At 41.2% G+C, this 17701-nt stretch overlaps 2 protein-coding genes across 4 annotated transcripts; both read left to right on the forward strand.

The window, feature by feature from the left end:
- Nucleotides 1-2107: 2107 nt before the first annotated feature.
- Nucleotides 2108-6356, forward strand: LOC306789056 (uncharacterized protein CXorf38 homolog). Of its 2 annotated transcripts, none has more exons than XM_079284823.1 (6): nucleotides 2108-2375; nucleotides 2596-2730; nucleotides 3700-3822; nucleotides 5481-5591; nucleotides 5721-5900; nucleotides 5996-6356. In XM_079284823.1, the coding sequence occupies exons 1-6, from the start codon at nucleotides 2169-2171 to the stop codon at nucleotides 6104-6106; spliced, it is 867 nt and encodes a 288-aa protein (XP_079140949.1). In that variant the 5' UTR covers nucleotides 2108-2168; the 3' UTR covers nucleotides 6107-6356. The 2 variants fall into 2 exon arrangements, with proteins under 2 accessions (XP_079140949.1, XP_079140948.1); XM_079284822.1 differs by having other exon boundaries at nucleotides 5481-5630; nucleotides 5996-6354.
- A 699-nt stretch (nucleotides 6357-7055) lies between these two features.
- LOC306789042 (uncharacterized protein) lies at nucleotides 7056-16286 on the forward strand. 2 transcript variants are annotated; one of them, XM_079284802.1, is made up of 9 exons: nucleotides 7056-7582; nucleotides 9329-9478; nucleotides 9956-10051; nucleotides 12091-12225; nucleotides 12329-12454; nucleotides 12733-12885; nucleotides 13368-13463; nucleotides 13685-13726; nucleotides 13988-16286. In XM_079284802.1, the coding sequence occupies exons 1-9, from the start codon at nucleotides 7370-7372 to the stop codon at nucleotides 15575-15577; spliced, it is 2601 nt and encodes an 866-aa protein (XP_079140928.1). In that variant the 5' UTR covers nucleotides 7056-7369; the 3' UTR covers nucleotides 15578-16286. The 2 variants fall into 2 exon arrangements, with proteins under 2 accessions (XP_079140928.1, XP_079140929.1); XM_079284803.1 differs by lacking the exon at nucleotides 13988-16286 and having other exon boundaries at nucleotides 12733-12826; nucleotides 13685-13698.
- Nucleotides 16287-17701: the final 1415 nt, after the last annotated feature.

A 17701-nucleotide genomic window follows, 5' to 3' on the forward strand; every position in this document is an offset into this window, starting at 1 on the left:
CTACTGCAGGTCTCTTGACAATTTAAGAATATTAACAGTCCACAGCCTCTGTTTGGCCTGTACACAGCACGGCCTTGAGCTAACTGCTAACATCAGCATGCTGTAACGCTCTCGATGACAATGCTAACATGCTGATGTTTTCGCAGGTATAATGTTCACAATGTTCAGCACCATAGTTCAGTGTGCTAGCATGCTAATATTTCCTATCCTGACCAGGTGATGGCACTAGATGAAAAGTCAGTCGCCAGCCATGTTACAATGATCCTGAGGGATGCATGTGTGTGTGCCATTCAATGATTTCACTTCAAATTACAAATGTTGGTCTCATGTCAAAGTCATTGGGGTACATCCTCTGGTGATGGTGTGTGTACAAATTGTCACTGCAATCCATCCAATGTGTGTTGAGATGTTTCAGTCAGAACCAAAGTGGTGTGCAGACAGACAGTGGCATCCCTAAGGGCATGCCATAGGCTGGGGAAATCTATGTTGCCGTATTCACCTAATTTATCCAAGAAACGGTCAGATTTGTCTGGTGGTTTTTGCATAGGGGGGGTGCAGCTGTGGCCAAGGGGGGGGCGGGCCGGCCGTCATTTAATCACAAGTTCGATCCCCGGCTCCTCCCGTCCGCATGTCGAAGTGTCCTTGAGCGAGACACTGAACCCAAAGTTGCTCCCTGGCTGCTTTACAGCCGCCCACTGCTCCTAAAATGCTTCGGAGGGGTTAAATCAGAGGTCAAATTATGTAGTATGACAAAATGTATATATGACAAATTTTAAGTTTAGTCCAACAGAGCGACATTACCATACCCACACTGCTCCTCTCGCCCAGTATGCCTGCTCCCGGCCTTTTTTACACTGTTGCATGTCTTCACTTTTGTACATCACATGAGTTGTTTGAGCATTTTGAAAATTGCCGTAACGTTATGGTGTATTTTCAGGCGATCATGGGCAGTCTACTCCTATTTCAATCACTGATTTGCTACATGTCCCCAAAGGGAGCTTGGAGCCCAGCTTTTAACTGCTGTATTTATTTACACTACGTGTGTACATACAGAATATACTGTATGAGCACAGTTGGTTGCTTGTTAAACTGTGTCTGTGTCTTCTCTGATTCATTCTTGTATAACTGCAATTCAATATAAACGGGCCTCTTATCTGGTAAGAAGCTGAAGTCTGTCTTTAGATTCTGTGTAAGGGGTACATCTCTCTCTCTTCCTGCTTTCCCCTGGGTCTGCCGGCAAGCCGCTTGACTGCAGTAATTAGAAGACGAGTCAGCTTCTATACCAAAGACTGTCTGCGTTTCTAGGAGGTTCACAATGTTCTCCTCTATGGTGTTGTAGTCCTGGGCAAAATTCAGATTGGATTGTGGAATAGGGAGTTAGTTATATTTGTGAAACTGTAAATCGAGGATATTAATTAGCAGTTCGGGAGCCGGCCCAGCCTGGTCTGGGACACACTTTTTTTTCTGCATGCAAGCCTTTTAACGTGATGGTGTTTTTAATTTCTGTAATTCTGCTTCTCAGGCCTCTGCTTCTCAGGCCATTAAGTTGAGGTGTTTTAGTGTGTACTTTCTGTGTGTGTGTGTGTGTGTGTACTGCTCAGGCTTTAAACCAGGATGTTGTAGTCTAACCTCCCTCCTCCCCCCCCAAGCCCCTCGTCTCGGTTGATACATGGAGTCTGTCAGAAACTCCAGCTCTCCTCCCTGATGAACGCCTCCAGCGGCAGCCTGAAGTATTACAGGCTTGACATAATTGAAATATTTATTTAAAGCAGCTTTGATACAGCCATAAACAGATCAAATGACTGCGGTTGTACAGTGAAGAACCCAGGGAATTATCACCAACTCTGTTGTCACCCGTAACTCTACAGAGCTTTTCAGCATCTATTTCCCTCAACTGTTTCCATCCACAACTTTGCGGTTTTGGCTCCCTCTCACCACACGTCAGCGTCGTGTGAACTGTTTTCAGCTCTGAAGCTCTGATAAACCCACAGCACAAGCTGCTGCTGAGCACCAGACAGCACATGGTAGCGTTTCCACAGTAGACAGCGCCACCGTGCGGCCCTGCTGCTGCTTGCACGGAGAGGGTGGAGCTCTACGCGAGGACTCCGCCTGAGCTTTTGCTGCTTTTGACATGCTTTGTTTACGTGTGTTAGAAGTTTAAGGCCGACATGGTCCGCGAGGAGCTGGCGGCCCGTCTCAACGACAGGGAGTATAAAAACTGGCTGAAGGCCGGACGGTGTCTGCTCATACTGAAGGAGGGTCTGCACCCCTTCGTCAGCCACCACACGAGAGCTTTCCACGCAGATCTGCTCAATCAAAGCCCGCTGCTGCGGAAACCGTGCGAGACGTCTTTGTGCAAACCGAAAAGGAATCAGGTCGGTCTGGAAACTCTGTCTGCTCATTTAATTCATGTTTCTGCGACACTTTTACGTGAAATACGGTATTGAGTCCCCTGTAGTAGGGGGCTTACACAAAGTTCTTCTGAGTTTACTGCGATGGTACTGTACACGCATGCTCACTGTAAATTACGGTGTGAGTTGTGAGCATAGGTATGTGTGTGTGTGTGTGTGTGTGTGTGTGTGTGTGTGGGTGTAGCTTTCCTCGGCATGCAGGCCGTGTGCAGAGTGGCAGACGGTGATTCTGAGACACCGCAGAGGGGCAGATGCCATGGTGAACTGGGACAACTGTTTCCCTCCCAGCTGGAGGACAGACCACTGGGAAGTGGCCAAGGTAGTCATCACACCGGACCTACAACCTTTAAAATCATTAGCCTTTCCTTCAGTATGTTTGATACTGTAGAGTAGGACTTCATTTCTTGATGTCGGTTTATGGGAAATATGGTCCTAATTTTGACATACAGACATAAGAGTCTCCTATATTATATGTAGTTGAGTAATATTTAGAAAGAGCTGCAACCAATGCCCTTTCTCCCCCCTTTTAGTGATTCATCTGACAATTTGTCAATAAAATGTCAGAAAATAGAGCGGAAAACAAGCCTGTTAATATATCCACAGCCCGAGGTGAGCTATCTCGACTGACTGTTTAATCCGACCAGCAGTCCAGAACCCAAAGAGATTCACTTCCCTGAGGTATATAAAGGAAAGCATTAAATCCTGACAACCTGACTCAGTTGAAAGTGTGTTAGAAGTCGAAATAGCTCAAAGTAATGGATTCATGGTTGCAACATCCATCTTCTGCCACTCCAGGAGATTGTTAAAGGTGTTAAATAAAATCCAGTTAAATGGTGGAGTCTAACTGAAGCTCACCTTACATCACTTACGTCAGATACAATAAAGGTTGGGAACCACTAGTTCAGAGGAACTAAACCAGGTTTTAATGGGACAATTCTGAAAACATTACATTTGGTTAGAAATGTCACCCGAGGACCTTTCATTGATTTTGTTCAGTATTTTTAACACATGGAATGATTTGTGATCAGTCTCATAACAGATGGGCTGTGACTGTAAAAACTCAGATACTTCATGTTGAGATGAAATTATGAAAAAAGAAATGTCCTCTTTCTGGTCTTCTTTGTAACGTTTGACATTTCATACTCTAAACAATTGATCAAGTAATAGAGGAAATAATCAGCAGACCAATCGTTGATGAATGTCTTTCTCTATTTTTGTCTTTGTGTCTCTCTCTCTCTCTCAACATCTCTCTGTCTCCCTCTCCGTCTCTCTGTCTGTCTCTCTGTAGGCCTTCATGCCGCGGGGTCAGGGGAAAGTGAAGGGGGCAGAGCAATGCGATGCCTCTGCTCTGCTCAACCTCATCAATCACTGTGATTGTTTCCACTTTGTGGATCCAAAATGTGTGAGAGAGGTAAACGCTCATGTCGTTTAAAATGGGAGTGCTGTTTGATCAGTCATAGTCAAGTTGTTACGTCAAGCCTTTGAAAAGGTGTGCAGCCTAGCTGCGTAACCGACACCCCCGCCCAGGGCAAGGCACTGGAAGATGGCTTGTTCAGTGACCTCTGACCTAGGTAACGGACGTTGCTGTGTGTGTGTGCAACAAGTGTAGGAGGACTGGAAGTACTGCAGGATGGGCCCGCTCTAAAGGAACCCCGCTCGGTTATATAGGGCAGCTTCGGCACCCTGGGCCTAACACCCTCTATTCCGATGCCAATCTGACCCCTGTGACTTCACTAAAAACACAACAGCTGATGTCTCAGCACTATAATCACAATGCACCATCATGCATGATAAACAGGCGGAGCATCAAGAACAATCCGAGGCAACCAAGTCAGTAAATCACATAATACTGAACAACACCGTTTTAACCTTCGCTCGTAACAGGTATGTCACTCAGATTTATGACCAATCATTTACTGCCGTCAGCCGATCCCAGGGGAAGAGCTGTCTCACCTTCAGACTACGAAGGCACCCGCAGAGATCAGCAAGACTGCACTTTGGTCGGAATGTACCAAATACAAACCAGTTTTATTTGTTTTTTGCAATTTTGTCAAAAGTTTAAATCCCCAAAGAGAGCCAAGATATAAACTCCGTAAGAAGAAGCTTGATTCTTCGTTGTCTCCTCCTATTCATACCTCTTTACTTGGCTCTTTTCCATTCAGTCAACATAGAAGCTCAGATGATTACATATTTATTAATGAAAGAAAAACACATTAAGGCTATCATCATTAAATTTACACTAAATAATATGAGATCATATGTAAAGAATATATTGATATCTGAGACCAAAACACCCGTAGTTCAATAAATGGAAAGAAATCGTAACAAATCAAAGGGAACAAAACTTAAATGAGGATTAAATTAAAATAAAAAGTAAATTACACTTGACGATAGCACTTCCTGTACGGATAAAGGAAACCTAGGAGTTTCCATTGTGTAAGTGTCAGCCTGATGCCCAAACCACAGAACGTTGCTGCTGCGCTTCAGGGTCTCGCTCCTCAGAAAGTTGAGGTGTTGGGTAGCGTCAAAGTTCACCTGCAGTACCACTCGTTCCCTCTGTTTCAAGTATCTGTTTAATCTTCAATTTAATAAGTCAATTAATAATTGGTCTCGGACATTTTTGGTGGATACCTCAACACATTATATACCAGGAGGCAGATGCATCAAAGTTTGTAGGTTCAAGACTGAAGCTCTGTGTACACAGGCTGTGCACTGATCAGATGTATAAAGCGTGGTTCTATTTTATAAGTCTCCCAACAACATATTCTCACGTGAATATGATATGTCTGTCTGCTCCCCCGTCTGCCAACTATCTGCCTGTATCCTTGGTAATGACGCTGTTTTAATTTGTTAAATGTTGGGGAGTGAAACAACTTTCATATTGGATTTATTTTCTTCTTATTGTTATGCTGTTGTTGTTGTTGAATGCATATGACGTTTTGCATCCAGAACTTGAAAAATGTAATTTTACTTCAACAATATCTGTGACTAGAAGGAAAGAGGGAGGAGTTTCAATACACAACAAAGGGCTTTGTATTTGTCTTTTTTGTTTATTTTCTGCTCTTCCAGGTGATCCATTTGAGGAACGAGTTGATGCATTCCTGTGAGTTGCGTGTGAAGGATGAATGGATGAGACACTTCCAGACCAGTGTGAGAACGCTTGTGCGGCACCTCGACCAGGTACCACAGATGGCAACAGCTGGAAAGGAGATCGAGGAGGTGTGTGTGTGTGTGTGTGTGCATCGCTGCTTTCAGAGCTCTCAAGTTGCATCACAGATTTTCTTGCGCATGTGCGTTTCATTTGTCCAGATGCTGAGCCTTGATTTGTCAATATGTGTCTCTGGCTTGGACCGAATGGATTCCGCTGCCCTGGATGGACTGGAGAGCGATTCTGTCTGCCAAATGAAGATCAGCCAATGGGAGGCTGAGTTGCTACAAGAGAGGCTGCAGGAGTTACTGCACGCCGCTGACGATGATGCAAAGACACAGGTGCGAAGAACAGATACAGTATGCCCGTGTGCACTTGTGCATATAAAGAAAGATGTCACATGACTTCGACCGGCTGACTCGTCCTTCTTCTTTAGGACACGGAGCAGCTGAGGAGGCTGGGCGGTTTCCTGCAGGCCAACAGAGATCTGGGCGAGAGGTTTTCTGCAGAGCTCCAAGCCATCAACGCACTGGAGGCCCGAGAATAAGACGAAGGGAGAATGAGGAGCATGTTGTGCATTACGTCTTTATATTTACTTCCTGAAATAGGTTGAGGTCAAACTGGAAGCAGATCAAGGGATTTGTGACAGAATGTATCAAACAGAAAACTCTGACGAAACCCCTTGACTTGTTCCTGTGTGACCGGATGATTGATCTGAATTTCAACTATTATATACAAGAATAAAGTAGCATATGAAGGAAATACTTCTGTAAATAAGTACAGAACTTGAGTGAATATACTTTCATTTCACCACACTGTGTTTATGTAAACCAACAGTACAAGTACACACAGCAAGTGGCCTGCAGACACAGTAAGATGATTTAAAATCCATATCATCTCAATGCCATTAATCGGATGCTAGCGAGTGGCGATCTGAGAGGGTGCTTTTCCAATATGCTAACGCAGCGCCTCGATTCTTTTCCGCGCCTCCTCGCGCATCGTTCCTTCCCACGAGAGAGGGCGATTTTTTCTATTTTACAATTTAATTGTTTCTATATGTATATAGATATATAGATGTATTTTTTTTATATACATATCTTTATTTATTTACACGTGTGTGTGTGTGTGTGTGTGTGTGTGTGTGTGTGTGTGTGTGTGTGTGTGTGTGTGTGTGTGTGTGTGTGTGTGTGTGTGTGTGTGTGTGTGTGTGTGTGTGTGTGTGTGTGTGTGTGCGTGTGTGTGTGCGTGCGCGGTGTGTGTGTGTGTTTCTTTTGGTTGTCGTATTAGAGTCCTTAGTCCACACTCCAGATTAGTTGGAGGCGGTAATGCACCCGAAAGCTGTTTGCAAACCGCCATAAAAAGCAAGAAGAAGAAGAAGCAGGCTGGAAACGGTCCGACTTGAACGCAGTTTTTTGTCAACGCCCCTTTCTACGTCCGCCTGCTCTCGTCTGCTTTTAAGGTGAGGCGCAGTTCAACTCGAACTAGCCACCGACAATAGACCTCAAACAAGAAGAAGAAGAACTCGAACTAGCCTTTTTTTAGCCGACTATTTGTAGACGTTGATTAAGTTCTCGCTTAGAATATAGTATTTGCAATACTACAATTTTCCGTCCTCTACGTTGTGCTAATAATAATATATCATCATTTTAGAGGCTTACTAAGAAACCACATCCAAACGTGAAAGTTTAATCAACGTCTACAAATAGTCGGCGAAAAAACTTTCAAAGTAGTAGTGCGTATCTTACCAGCAGTCTGATCGTTACTTTACTGTAACAAAAGAGCAAATATATCTGCGTGATATTGATCTGGCATGGAGCACTTTTGGGAGTTTGATAAAGAAGAAAAGCAGAATTGGTTGAATTGGTTGAAATGTAGTCTGGGGTTGCGTTGTCTTGAGAAGCGGCTTGAGCGCTTCACCGATAAGGAATTAGGGAGTTTCCACCAAATGCTGGGCGACAAAATCGGCAGGAAACCGTGTGTGAAGAAATGCAACTTGAAGAACTGGAAATCACAACAGAAGCAGGTACGAACATGAAGTACAACAGCACCGTGCTTCATTGAAATTAAATAAATCAGCCATAGAGAAGTCATTATCACTCACTACCACACGAGTCTGACAGGTGAGCTCGTACAAGTATACATTAGTATAGAGCAGAGCCGGCCTCAGGTAGAAACGTTACCGATGTGACTACAGCTTTAGGAGTTAAGTTAGTTGGCATTAATGAATTACTATTGTTATTACGTTTCTACGTTACTGACAGTAAATTAAGAGCACGTTGACAGCTTCTGCTGCGTAAAACATCATAAGATGATATATAGACATTATTAAATGTAGCCTACGTGTGTGAGGTATGTAAGGTGTGGCCGGTTAACATCCAATTGTGTCAATCTGGTTTCGTCGAAAACGAAACCAGAAGTTAAGGAAAACAAGTTTCACTCCATAAATAGAACACAGACACATTCTAACTTTTTATAATTAACCCCAGCTCTGGCCCAAATACTGATATCAGATTACAAATGTGCTGCTGGCTCAGACCTGGCCTATGTACTGCATGATGGGTTGTCTTGATGTGATCATATTTAATCATACTGTTGTGTTTACAGAAGAGATATAATGTAGTTGTACATGCTATTAGCAACAATTTGGACCTGCTCAAAGATCTGGAGCCAAGATTCGGGACCACTGTTTGTATATTAACTGTTTGCCAAACTTAAATCACTGACAAGTAATTTGTGAATGAAAAAGTATTCAGATCCTTCACCGCAGTAAAAGTACTAATACCATACTGATGAAACAATCCACTACGAGTAAAATACCTGCATTCAAAACCTTGGTCAAGTATGTTATTATCAGCTAAATGTACTGTGCAGAAAGTAAAAGTACCCGTGCAGTAAAATGTACATTATTTGCCCCTGACCTGGAGTGCAATCTGAAAATCTCCTCCTAGCGTCTGTGTCAGAGTGATATCCGGTCTATCCAAAAACGAGAATTGTAACCAATTAGATGTAGAGATACAATAGCGACTGGGCCCGCCCACTTACTGTCAAAAAGAAAAACTACTCGCGAGCGAGCAGGTAAAAGTTTCGCGAGCGACTTTCGCTCACGGAAAAGGGAATTTTGCTCGCGGAATGATGTAAAAGCGCTCGTCAAAGTAAAATACGCGCGCAGCTGTTTGAGTTGCACGCGCGCGTGGATCTCATTTGCGCTCTCGGATTTTGACAGTGATTTGCCTTCATAATGTGACCTCCTGTGTCACAATCTAAAGTCCTCCTTTAGATTAGATTGTGAGGTGTGTTCCTCTTGGAGAGATTCAATATTGGCCAACCACACCAGTCCGCGTGGAAAGGTGAGGTGGATGAACAGTAAGCCCGACCGGTGGTCATAAGAACCATAATTCCATTGGGGACTTTGACATTGCTGCACTTCTGTGTCTCATGAAGCAATGCGAGCACTTCAAGAAGTTTAAGTTCGGCAGATTGTGTGAAAATGTAAATGCTTCGTTGTACACACTCACACACGTACACTACACAACGTCAACATTCACATAGAAACAAACGTGTTGTGGGATGTCTCTTTTTTCCCTATTTTAATCACTATTTTATATTTGTTTAGTTGTCTGACAAAATTAACTGAATGAATTGTGCCAGTTAGAATGACCAAGTTGTGGGTTTGGTTGCAGTGACAATGAGGTCACTTCCTTGAAACCCATCCCTACCTTTACTAACATCTATAAGGAGTCTGTCTTTTTTTTGTCCACTGTGCGTATAGGTTTCCGAAGTCCGAAACAATATTGTGCATGCAGAAAGTTTCCAGTTGAAGCAAGAGGATTGGCGCGATTACTTGAATCGAATCAGAAAGCTTGTTGAGGCGGTAAAACATCTTCCTGAATTCAAAAGCCTGTCTAAAGACATCGATGAGGTTTGTGTTTATGTCTAATTTAATAGGAATATGCAAAAACAATTGATATGCTAATAGCTGCTACTTTATCACACTCATGGTTTTATCACGGTATGAGACATTAAATGATTTTGAGTTATTTAATTCCCTCATCAGCGTTAAACGCAGCTGAGGATGGCTACAGCATAGGGTCATCAACAAAAGTGTTGGATTCATTAAAAAAATGACCTGATGATGACAATAGATGAAAAATTTACCAAATTTCATGTCAATACATCCAATATTTGTTGTGATGTTTCACTCAAAAACCACAAATGCCAACCTCATGGTGGTGCTAGAAAAGCCACATGGGATCAACAAAGTCATACATCCTCTGGGGACCATGAATGTCTGTACAAATGTTCATGCCAACACATCGAATAGTTTTCCAGACATTTTACTTAAAGTCAAAAATTGTTCCTTTGGGATACGAAGGCTTATACTTTGCTTTGTTTTCAGATTCAGAACTTTCACGATAGACTGATGTTGCCTGACGACATCGCGGCTCAGAGAATTCCGGCTCAAGATGAAAAACATCTGGAGGACATACATTCTGTAAGACACACAAAACACACCTATATTAGGCTCTCTTTTCTTTTTTAACCGAGCTAATTCTGTTCATACAGTATGTTTCAATTACATTTTAGCAGCTGTTCAGTAAGTCATCTCAAAAAATTTAAATATGCATCCTGTAAGATAAGTAACTTCCACCTTTTTGTTTTTAAAATACTTTTTCAACTATGGCTCCTTTTAAGCCATGATTCTGTGTGTGTGTGTGTTTGTAGTCCACACAGGGATGGAGTAGTAAACGTAATTACAGGTAATGCAAGATTGCTGCTAGATGTTTCACACCAAACCAGATCTTTTTTTAATCCTTTAAGTTGTCGGGCTCTTTTCTCAACTTGTCAACTTATCTTGTTTCTGCTTCCCCCAAGTGGCCAACATATCACATTTCCAAACCAAGAGAAGAAACAAAAAAACAATAATTCAAACATTTGATTTTCAACACGCCAATCACAACACATTATCAGGTAGAGACAAACTCGTTTGTCCGCACGGTGAAGAAAAGTCACTATTCCACAAAAATCTCAAATAGAAATTAGATTATTATTTTCTATTTTATTTGATTACCCACTTGAATATATATATATATATATATATATATATATATATATATATATATATATATATATATTTATTTATTATCACTCACTACCACACGAGTCTGACAGGTGAGCTCGTACAAGTATACATTAGTATAGAGCAGAGCCGGCCTCAGGTAGAAACGTTACCGATGTGACTACAGCTTTAGGAGTTAAGTTAGTTGGCATTAATGAATTACTATTGTTATTACGTTTCTACGTTACTGACAGTAAATTAAGAGCACGTTGACAGCTTCTGCTGCGTAAAACATCATAAGATGATATCCGTAGACACTATTAAATGTAGCCTACGTGTGTGAGGTATGTAAGGTGTGGCCGGTTAACATCCAATTGTGTCAATCTGGTTTCGTCGAAAACGAAACCAGAAGTTAAGGAAAAAAAGTTTCACTGCAAAAATAGAACACAGACATTTTTGAATCAACCAAGATGGCAAAATTCACCCGGCCCATTGTTGGGCCACATGATTGCGTTTCTTCAGTATATGCCCGGGTCCTCGGCCCGAAACTGGCCAATAGACAGCATGACTGTCAGATGAAACGTAAGCGGGCCTGACCTGGCCCGATGCGTTTAAACATATTGTAAAATGCTGCGGCCCAGTTCTGGCCCACATACTACAACATTCTAACTTTTTATAATTAACCCCAGCTCTGGCCCAAATACTGATATCAGATTACAAATGTGCTGCTGGCTCAGACCTGGCCTATGTACTGCATGATGGGTTGTCTTGATGTGATCATATTTAATCACACTGTTGTGTTTACAGAAGAGATATAATGTAGTTGTACATGCTATTAGCAACAATTTGGACCTGCTCAAAGATCTGGAGCCAAGATTCGGGACCACTGTTTGTATATTAACTGTTTGCCAAACTTAAATCACTGACAAGTAATTTGTGAATGAAAAAGTATTCAGATCCTTCACCGCAGTAAAAGTACTAATACCATACTGATGAAACAATCCACTACGAGTAAAATACCTGCATTCAAAACCTTGGTCAAGTATGTTATTATCAGCTAAATGTACTGTGCAGAAAGTAAAAGTACCCGTGCAGTAAAATGTACATTATTTGCCCCTGACCTGGAGTGCAATCTGAAAATCTCCTCCTAGCGTCTGTGTCAGAGTGATATCCGGTCTATCCAAAAACGAGGATTGTAACCAATTAGATGTAGAGATACAATAGCGACTGGGCCCGCCCACTTACTGTCAAAAAGAAAAACTACTCGCGAGCGAGCAGGTAAAAGTTTCGCGAGCGACTTTCGCTCACGGAAAAGGGAATTTTGCTCGCGGAATGATGTAAAAGCGCTCGTCAAAGTAAAATACGCGCGCAGCTGTTTGAGTTGCACGCGCGCGTGGATCTCATTTGCGCTCTCGGACTTTGACAGTGATTTGCCTTCATAATGTGACCTCCTGTGTTGACGCTGCTGATTGCAGAGTCGTCCTTTATGTGAGGTGTGTTCCTCTTGGAGAGCTTCAATATTGGCCAACCACACCAGTCCGCGTGGAAAGGTGATGTGGAAGAACAGTAAGCCCGACCGGTGGTCCCAAGATAAATGGGAAGTGGCTAAGGTAAGTTTGCAGGCGTCATCAAATTATTTTTATTTTATGTTAAGTGGACTTGGTCTGATGGTTTGCCAGGTGTCACACTAATAATACCGTCTCCTGTTTTCAGGTGTACATGCCAGATGGTCATAAGAATCATAATTCCATTGGGGACTTTGACATTGCTGCACTTCTGTGTCTCATGAAGCAATGCAAGCACTTCAAGAAGTTTGAGCTCGGCGTATTTGGTGAAAAAGTAAATGCTTCGTTGTACACACACACACGTACACTACATAAAGTCAACATTCACATAGAAACAAACGTGTTGTGGGATGTCTCTTTTTTCCCTATTTGAATCAATATTTTATATTTGTTTAGTTGTCTGACAAAATTAACTGAAATAATTGTGCCAGTTAGAATGACCAAGTTGTGGGTTTGGTTGCAGTGACAATGAGGTCACTTCCTTGAAACCCATCCCTACCTTTACTAACATCTATAAGGACTCTGTCTTTTTTTTGTCCACTGTGCGTATAGGTTTCCGAAGTCCGAAACAATATTATGCATGCACCACGTTTCGAGTTGAAGACGGAGACGTTGCGTGATTCCTTTAATCGGATCAGACGTCTTGGTAAGGCGCTGGGAAATCATGTTCCTGAATTCAAAAGCCTGTCTAAAGACATCGATGAGGTTTGTGTTTATGTCTAATTTAATAGGAATATGCAAAAACAATTGATATGCTAATAGCTGCTACTTTATCACACTCATGGTTTTATCACGGTATGAGACATTATTTACTATGATTTTGAGTTATTTAATTCCCTCATCAGCGTTAAATGCAGCTGAGGATGGATACAGCATAGGGTCATCAACAAAAGTGTTGGATTCATTAAAAAAATGACCTGATGATGACAATAGATGAAAAATTTACCAAATTTCAAAGCAATTCATCCCATTTTTGTTGTGATGTTTCACTCAAAAACCACAAATGTCAACCTCATGGTGGTGCTAGAAAAGTCACATGGGATCAACAAAGTCATACATCCTCTGGGGACCATGAATGTCTGTACAAATGTTCATGCCAACACATCGAATAGTTTTCCAGACATTTTACTTAAAGCCAAAAATTGTTCTTTTGGAATACGAAGGCTTATACTTTGCTTTGTTTTCAGATTCAGAACCTTCACTGGAGACCGATCTTCCCTAACGACATCGCGGCTCAGAAAAGTCAGGCTCAAGATGAAAAACATCTGGAGGACATAGTTGTTGTAAGACACATGAAACACACCTATATTAGGCTTTATTTTTAACCGTGCTAATTCTGTTGTTGACCATATATATTTTTTAAAGTTCTTGGCTCTACTAATAGCATTCATAGTTCGTCTTTGCAACAATTTCTTCGGTCACAAACATTATGTTTGTTATAAACTAGTAATATCTTGCCTGCACATTTCAGGATGCTACATTAATTTTCCACATTTTTTTTTAGGATCTGATAAAACATGCCCGAGCCAAACATCGTCTCTCACAGGTAAGATGCGTTTTTCAGACCACAGCATTTGGTTAGTTACACAGTTATGCAGAGCATTTTGTAGTGATTCAGTGATGGTTGAGTTCAATCTTTGTGCCATGTTATCCACGTTACTGTTGTAGATCTCTTATGTTAATGACTATGTCATAAGCAAAACTGCACGTACCATGATGGTGTGTTCCATCCTCCAGGATTGATGACATCACCTTTCTCTCTATCTCTCTCTCTCTCTCTCTCTCTCTCTCTCTCTCTCATTTTCAGAAAGGCGTGAATGACTTTGTTGCTGAGGTACAGCAGTATCAGTCATCACTAATGGACTACCTCAAGAAGCAGATGGAGGGAGTGGTAAAGAAGCATTCGGGAAGCACATCGGGTCAATTTGAAAAAGATGCTATGGATATATTTGACAATTTCAGTGACCCCTTTGCTGGCGTTGCAACAACATTTCGACAGAACAAAGTTATCAAGAAGCAGTTTAGCTGTTTGGACGCAGAGGAAATTCCAAATGCTCGAACCATATGCAGGAAGAAACGTGGAGTATTTGATTATGTACCATTAGTCAAAAGTCTAGAACCGTTCTTATCACAAATTATTTTGTCTATGATTGAAAAGAGGTGCAGGGAAGGTTTCTTTCATGATATTGTTGATGGTGCTCTTCTAAAATCACATCCCTTATTTTCAGAGAAACCACATCCATTGCAGATTGTTCGGTACATGGATGAAATAGAGATCTGTAATCCACTAGGATCCTTTGCATCAAAAAACAAGTTGTTAATGGTATACTACACCCTAGGAAATATAAATCCAAAATGCAGGTCTAAACTGGCTGCTATTAGGCTACTTGCCATGGCTAGATCAGCAGACTTCCGTCAATCTGGTCTAGATGTAATTTTGAATATAATCAAGGAAGACATGGATGCATTGTACAGTGGTGTCAAAATGCAAACTATTAACGGAGAGAAAGCGATATATGGTGCTGTGGTCTCCCTCTGTGGTGACACCCTGGCACAGCATGAACTAGCCGGGTTCAAAGAGGGTGTGGGCTTTCCCTACAGTAAGAGCAGACACGGTGAGTGTTCTTTTGAGGACATGCAGTCACACTTTAATGAGGATGCATATACTCAAAGGACATTGGAGAAACATGTCAGACAGTGTGATGAAATAGAAAACACAGACTTGCTTCGCAACAGCCTGACAACAACATACAGGATCAATCGAAGGAGCAAGTTAGTTGTATTCCCAGCCTTTAATCTTATAAAACAAACTCCGCAAGACATTATGCACGTGATTCTGGAGGGCATAGCCCCATTGGAAATCAAATGTGTTTTGAACCATCTTGTTCAGTCAGGACAAATAGATCTTGACTCAGTGAATCCTGCTATTCTTGGTTTCCCTTACTCCCCTCTAGATGTTAGAGATCGGCCATCCCTAATTTTGTCTATGATTGAAAAGAGACCCCAGAGGTGCAGGGAAGGTTTCTTTCATGATATTGTTGATGGTGCTCTTCTAAAATCACATCCCTTATTTTCAGAGAAACCACATCCATTGCAGATTGTTCGGTACATGGATGAAATAGAGATCTGTAATCCACTAGGATCCTTTGCATCAAAAAACAAGTTGTTAATGGTATACTACACCCTAGGAAATATAAATCCAAAATACAGGTCTAAACTGGCTGCTATTTGGCTACTTTCTGTTCCCAGAGTCAGAACTAAACATGGAGAAGCAGCATTCAGTTTTTCTGCTCCACATATCTGGAACAAAGTCCCAGAAAGCTGCAGGTCTGCTGAGACCCTCAGCTCCTTTAAATCAAGATTGAAGACTTTTCTGTTTGCTGCTGCCTTTTATTGAACCACGTTCAATTAATATATTAATCAATTTCCTGCATTTCTGCATTTTACTACTGCATTTTATTACTTACACTGTTTCTTTAATTGTTTTTTAAATCTCCTTTTCTTTTGCCTTATGTTTTGATGCTTTTAATGGTTTTATGTGAAGCACTTTGAACTACCTTGTTGTTGAAATGTGCTATACAAATAAACTTGCCTTGCCTTACCTTACTTGCCATGGCTAGATCAGCAGAGGGTGTGGGCTTTGCCTACAGTAAGAGCAGACACGGTGAGTGTTCTTTTGAGGACATGCAGTCACACTTTAATGAGGATGCATATACTCAAAGGACATTGGAGAAACATGTCAGACAGTGTGATGAAATAGAAAAGGCAAACACAGACTTACTTCGCAACAGCCTGACAACAACATACAGGATCAATCGAAGGAGCAAGTTAGTTGTATTCCCAGCCTTTAATCTTATAAAACAAACTCCGCAAGACATTATGCACGTGATTCTGGAGGGCATAGCCCCATTGGAAATCAAATGTGTTTTGAACCATCTTGTTCAGTCAGGACAAATAGATCTTGACTCAGTGAATCCTGCTATTTCTTTAATTGTTTTTAATCTCCTTTTCTTTTGCCTTATGTTTTGATGCTTTTAATGGTTTTATGTGAAGCACTTTGAAATACCTTGTTGTTGAAATGTGCTATACAAATAAACTTGCCTTGCCTTGCCTATTCTTGGTTTCCCTTACTCCCCTCTAGATGTTAGAGATCGGCCATCCCCAATTTCTGTTACTACATTAATATCAAGTGACGGTAGTTTGGAAGTCAATGCATATGTGCAATTGATAATTGAGCTAATAGAGATTGTGCAGATAGTGTTTGCACCTGTTCTTACCATAGCAACTGCAAGTGTCTAGGTTGAAGTTACCAATTGAAAATCGTTTGAAGCTTAGCGCAGACTACAGTGTTACATCTAAACAGCATTATATGATACATTTGCCATCACAAATAAAATCATTGTGTCCAATGGTCAATATATGTATGCGGTTCGAGTCTAAACATTGTTTATTTAAACAATGGGCTTCTAAGCTCAATTTTAAAAACATTTGCAAGTCTTAATCAGAACCAAATATATTAAAGCAGCCAAAATGTTGACCCTTCAATGCACCCAATTTTTTTAAATGAAAGGGAAATGGGACCTGTATCTGAGGTTATGGATCTACAGCAGAGGTCTTCAACAGGGGGTCCGCGGAGGTAATGCAGGGGGTCCGTGAAATGTTTGGTTGATTAGACAATAAAAAAAAGAAGTTTTCATTTTTTTCTCTAAACATGAATCTGTCCATTATTTTAATCGTTCAGTATTTTATGAAAGATAACAGGGATGTTTATGCATGGCAGTGGCACTAATAGGCCATCACTCATTTTTCGTTTCCACGTTTAAAATGAAAACATCATTTTGAATATCTTGTATGCATGATTATCATGCAATTAACAGACAACGTTGATATTGACATTGGTGTCAGCTGACACGGTATGTTTATGAAAGGCAGTGGCACGGCCACGCTACTCACTGTACCTGTTTAAAATGAAAACATGAATATATGAACCTGTGTATTATTTGAATAGCTTAGTATTGAATGCACAATAAAGAGGTATGTTTATACACGGTACTAGGCCCATTTAATATAAAACACATTTTTATACAATATATATAGTCGGGGGTCCCTGCTCCATCTCTCTATCAGTTTGGGGGTCCATGGCCTGAAAAACGTTGAAGACCCCTGATCTACAGTATTTACAGGGAAAATTGAGAGACTTCCTAGGTTTCAATGAAGTAAACCATGCTGTATCAGTCAAATGGCTTGTGATAAATGGTATAAATACATAACTCAGAAGTCCATGATCCTCACCAAAGTACTGAATGGTAACATACCAGAATTTGGACTGGTGAAAAACATATTTCTTGTTGATTCTTCGCTTCATTGTTTGGAATATCAACCATTTCAAACTATGCTTTGATTGAAACGTCATGGCTTATCAAGCTGAGGTACCACACCTTGCACAGGCCACTGAGTTCGTGAATGCTGAGAAGCTGGTTGATTTGACCTCTTATTACACAATCAGCAGCAAGAGCCAAAC

The sequence above is a fragment of the Melanostigma gelatinosum genome (assembly GCF_949748355.1).
Source record: "Melanostigma gelatinosum genome assembly, chromosome: 15".
Classification (NCBI taxonomy): Eukaryota; Metazoa; Chordata; class Actinopteri; order Perciformes; family Zoarcidae; genus Melanostigma; species Melanostigma gelatinosum.

Bases quoted from the DNA above. Each gene is read 5' to 3' on its own strand.
- LOC306789042 (XM_079284802.1), top strand. From the start codon at position 7,370: ATGGAGCACTTTTGGGAGTTTGATAAAGAAGAAAAGCAGAATTGGTTG. The intron at 10,052-12,090 runs GTAAGACACACA...TGCTGATTGCAG, and splicing joins ATCTGGAGGACATACATTCT to AGTCGTCCTTTATGTGAGGT. The intron at 12,455-12,732 runs GTAAATGCTTCG...CTGTGCGTATAG, and splicing joins TCGGCGTATTTGGTGAAAAA to GTTTCCGAAGTCCGAAACAA.
- LOC306789056 (XM_079284822.1), top strand. From the start codon at position 2,169: ATGGTCCGCGAGGAGCTGGCGGCCCGTCTCAACGACAGGGAGTATAAA. The intron at 2,376-2,595 runs GTCGGTCTGGAA...GTGTGGGTGTAG, and splicing joins GCAAACCGAAAAGGAATCAG to CTTTCCTCGGCATGCAGGCC. The intron at 2,731-3,699 runs GTAGTCATCACA...GTCTCTCTGTAG, and splicing joins ACCACTGGGAAGTGGCCAAG to GCCTTCATGCCGCGGGGTCA.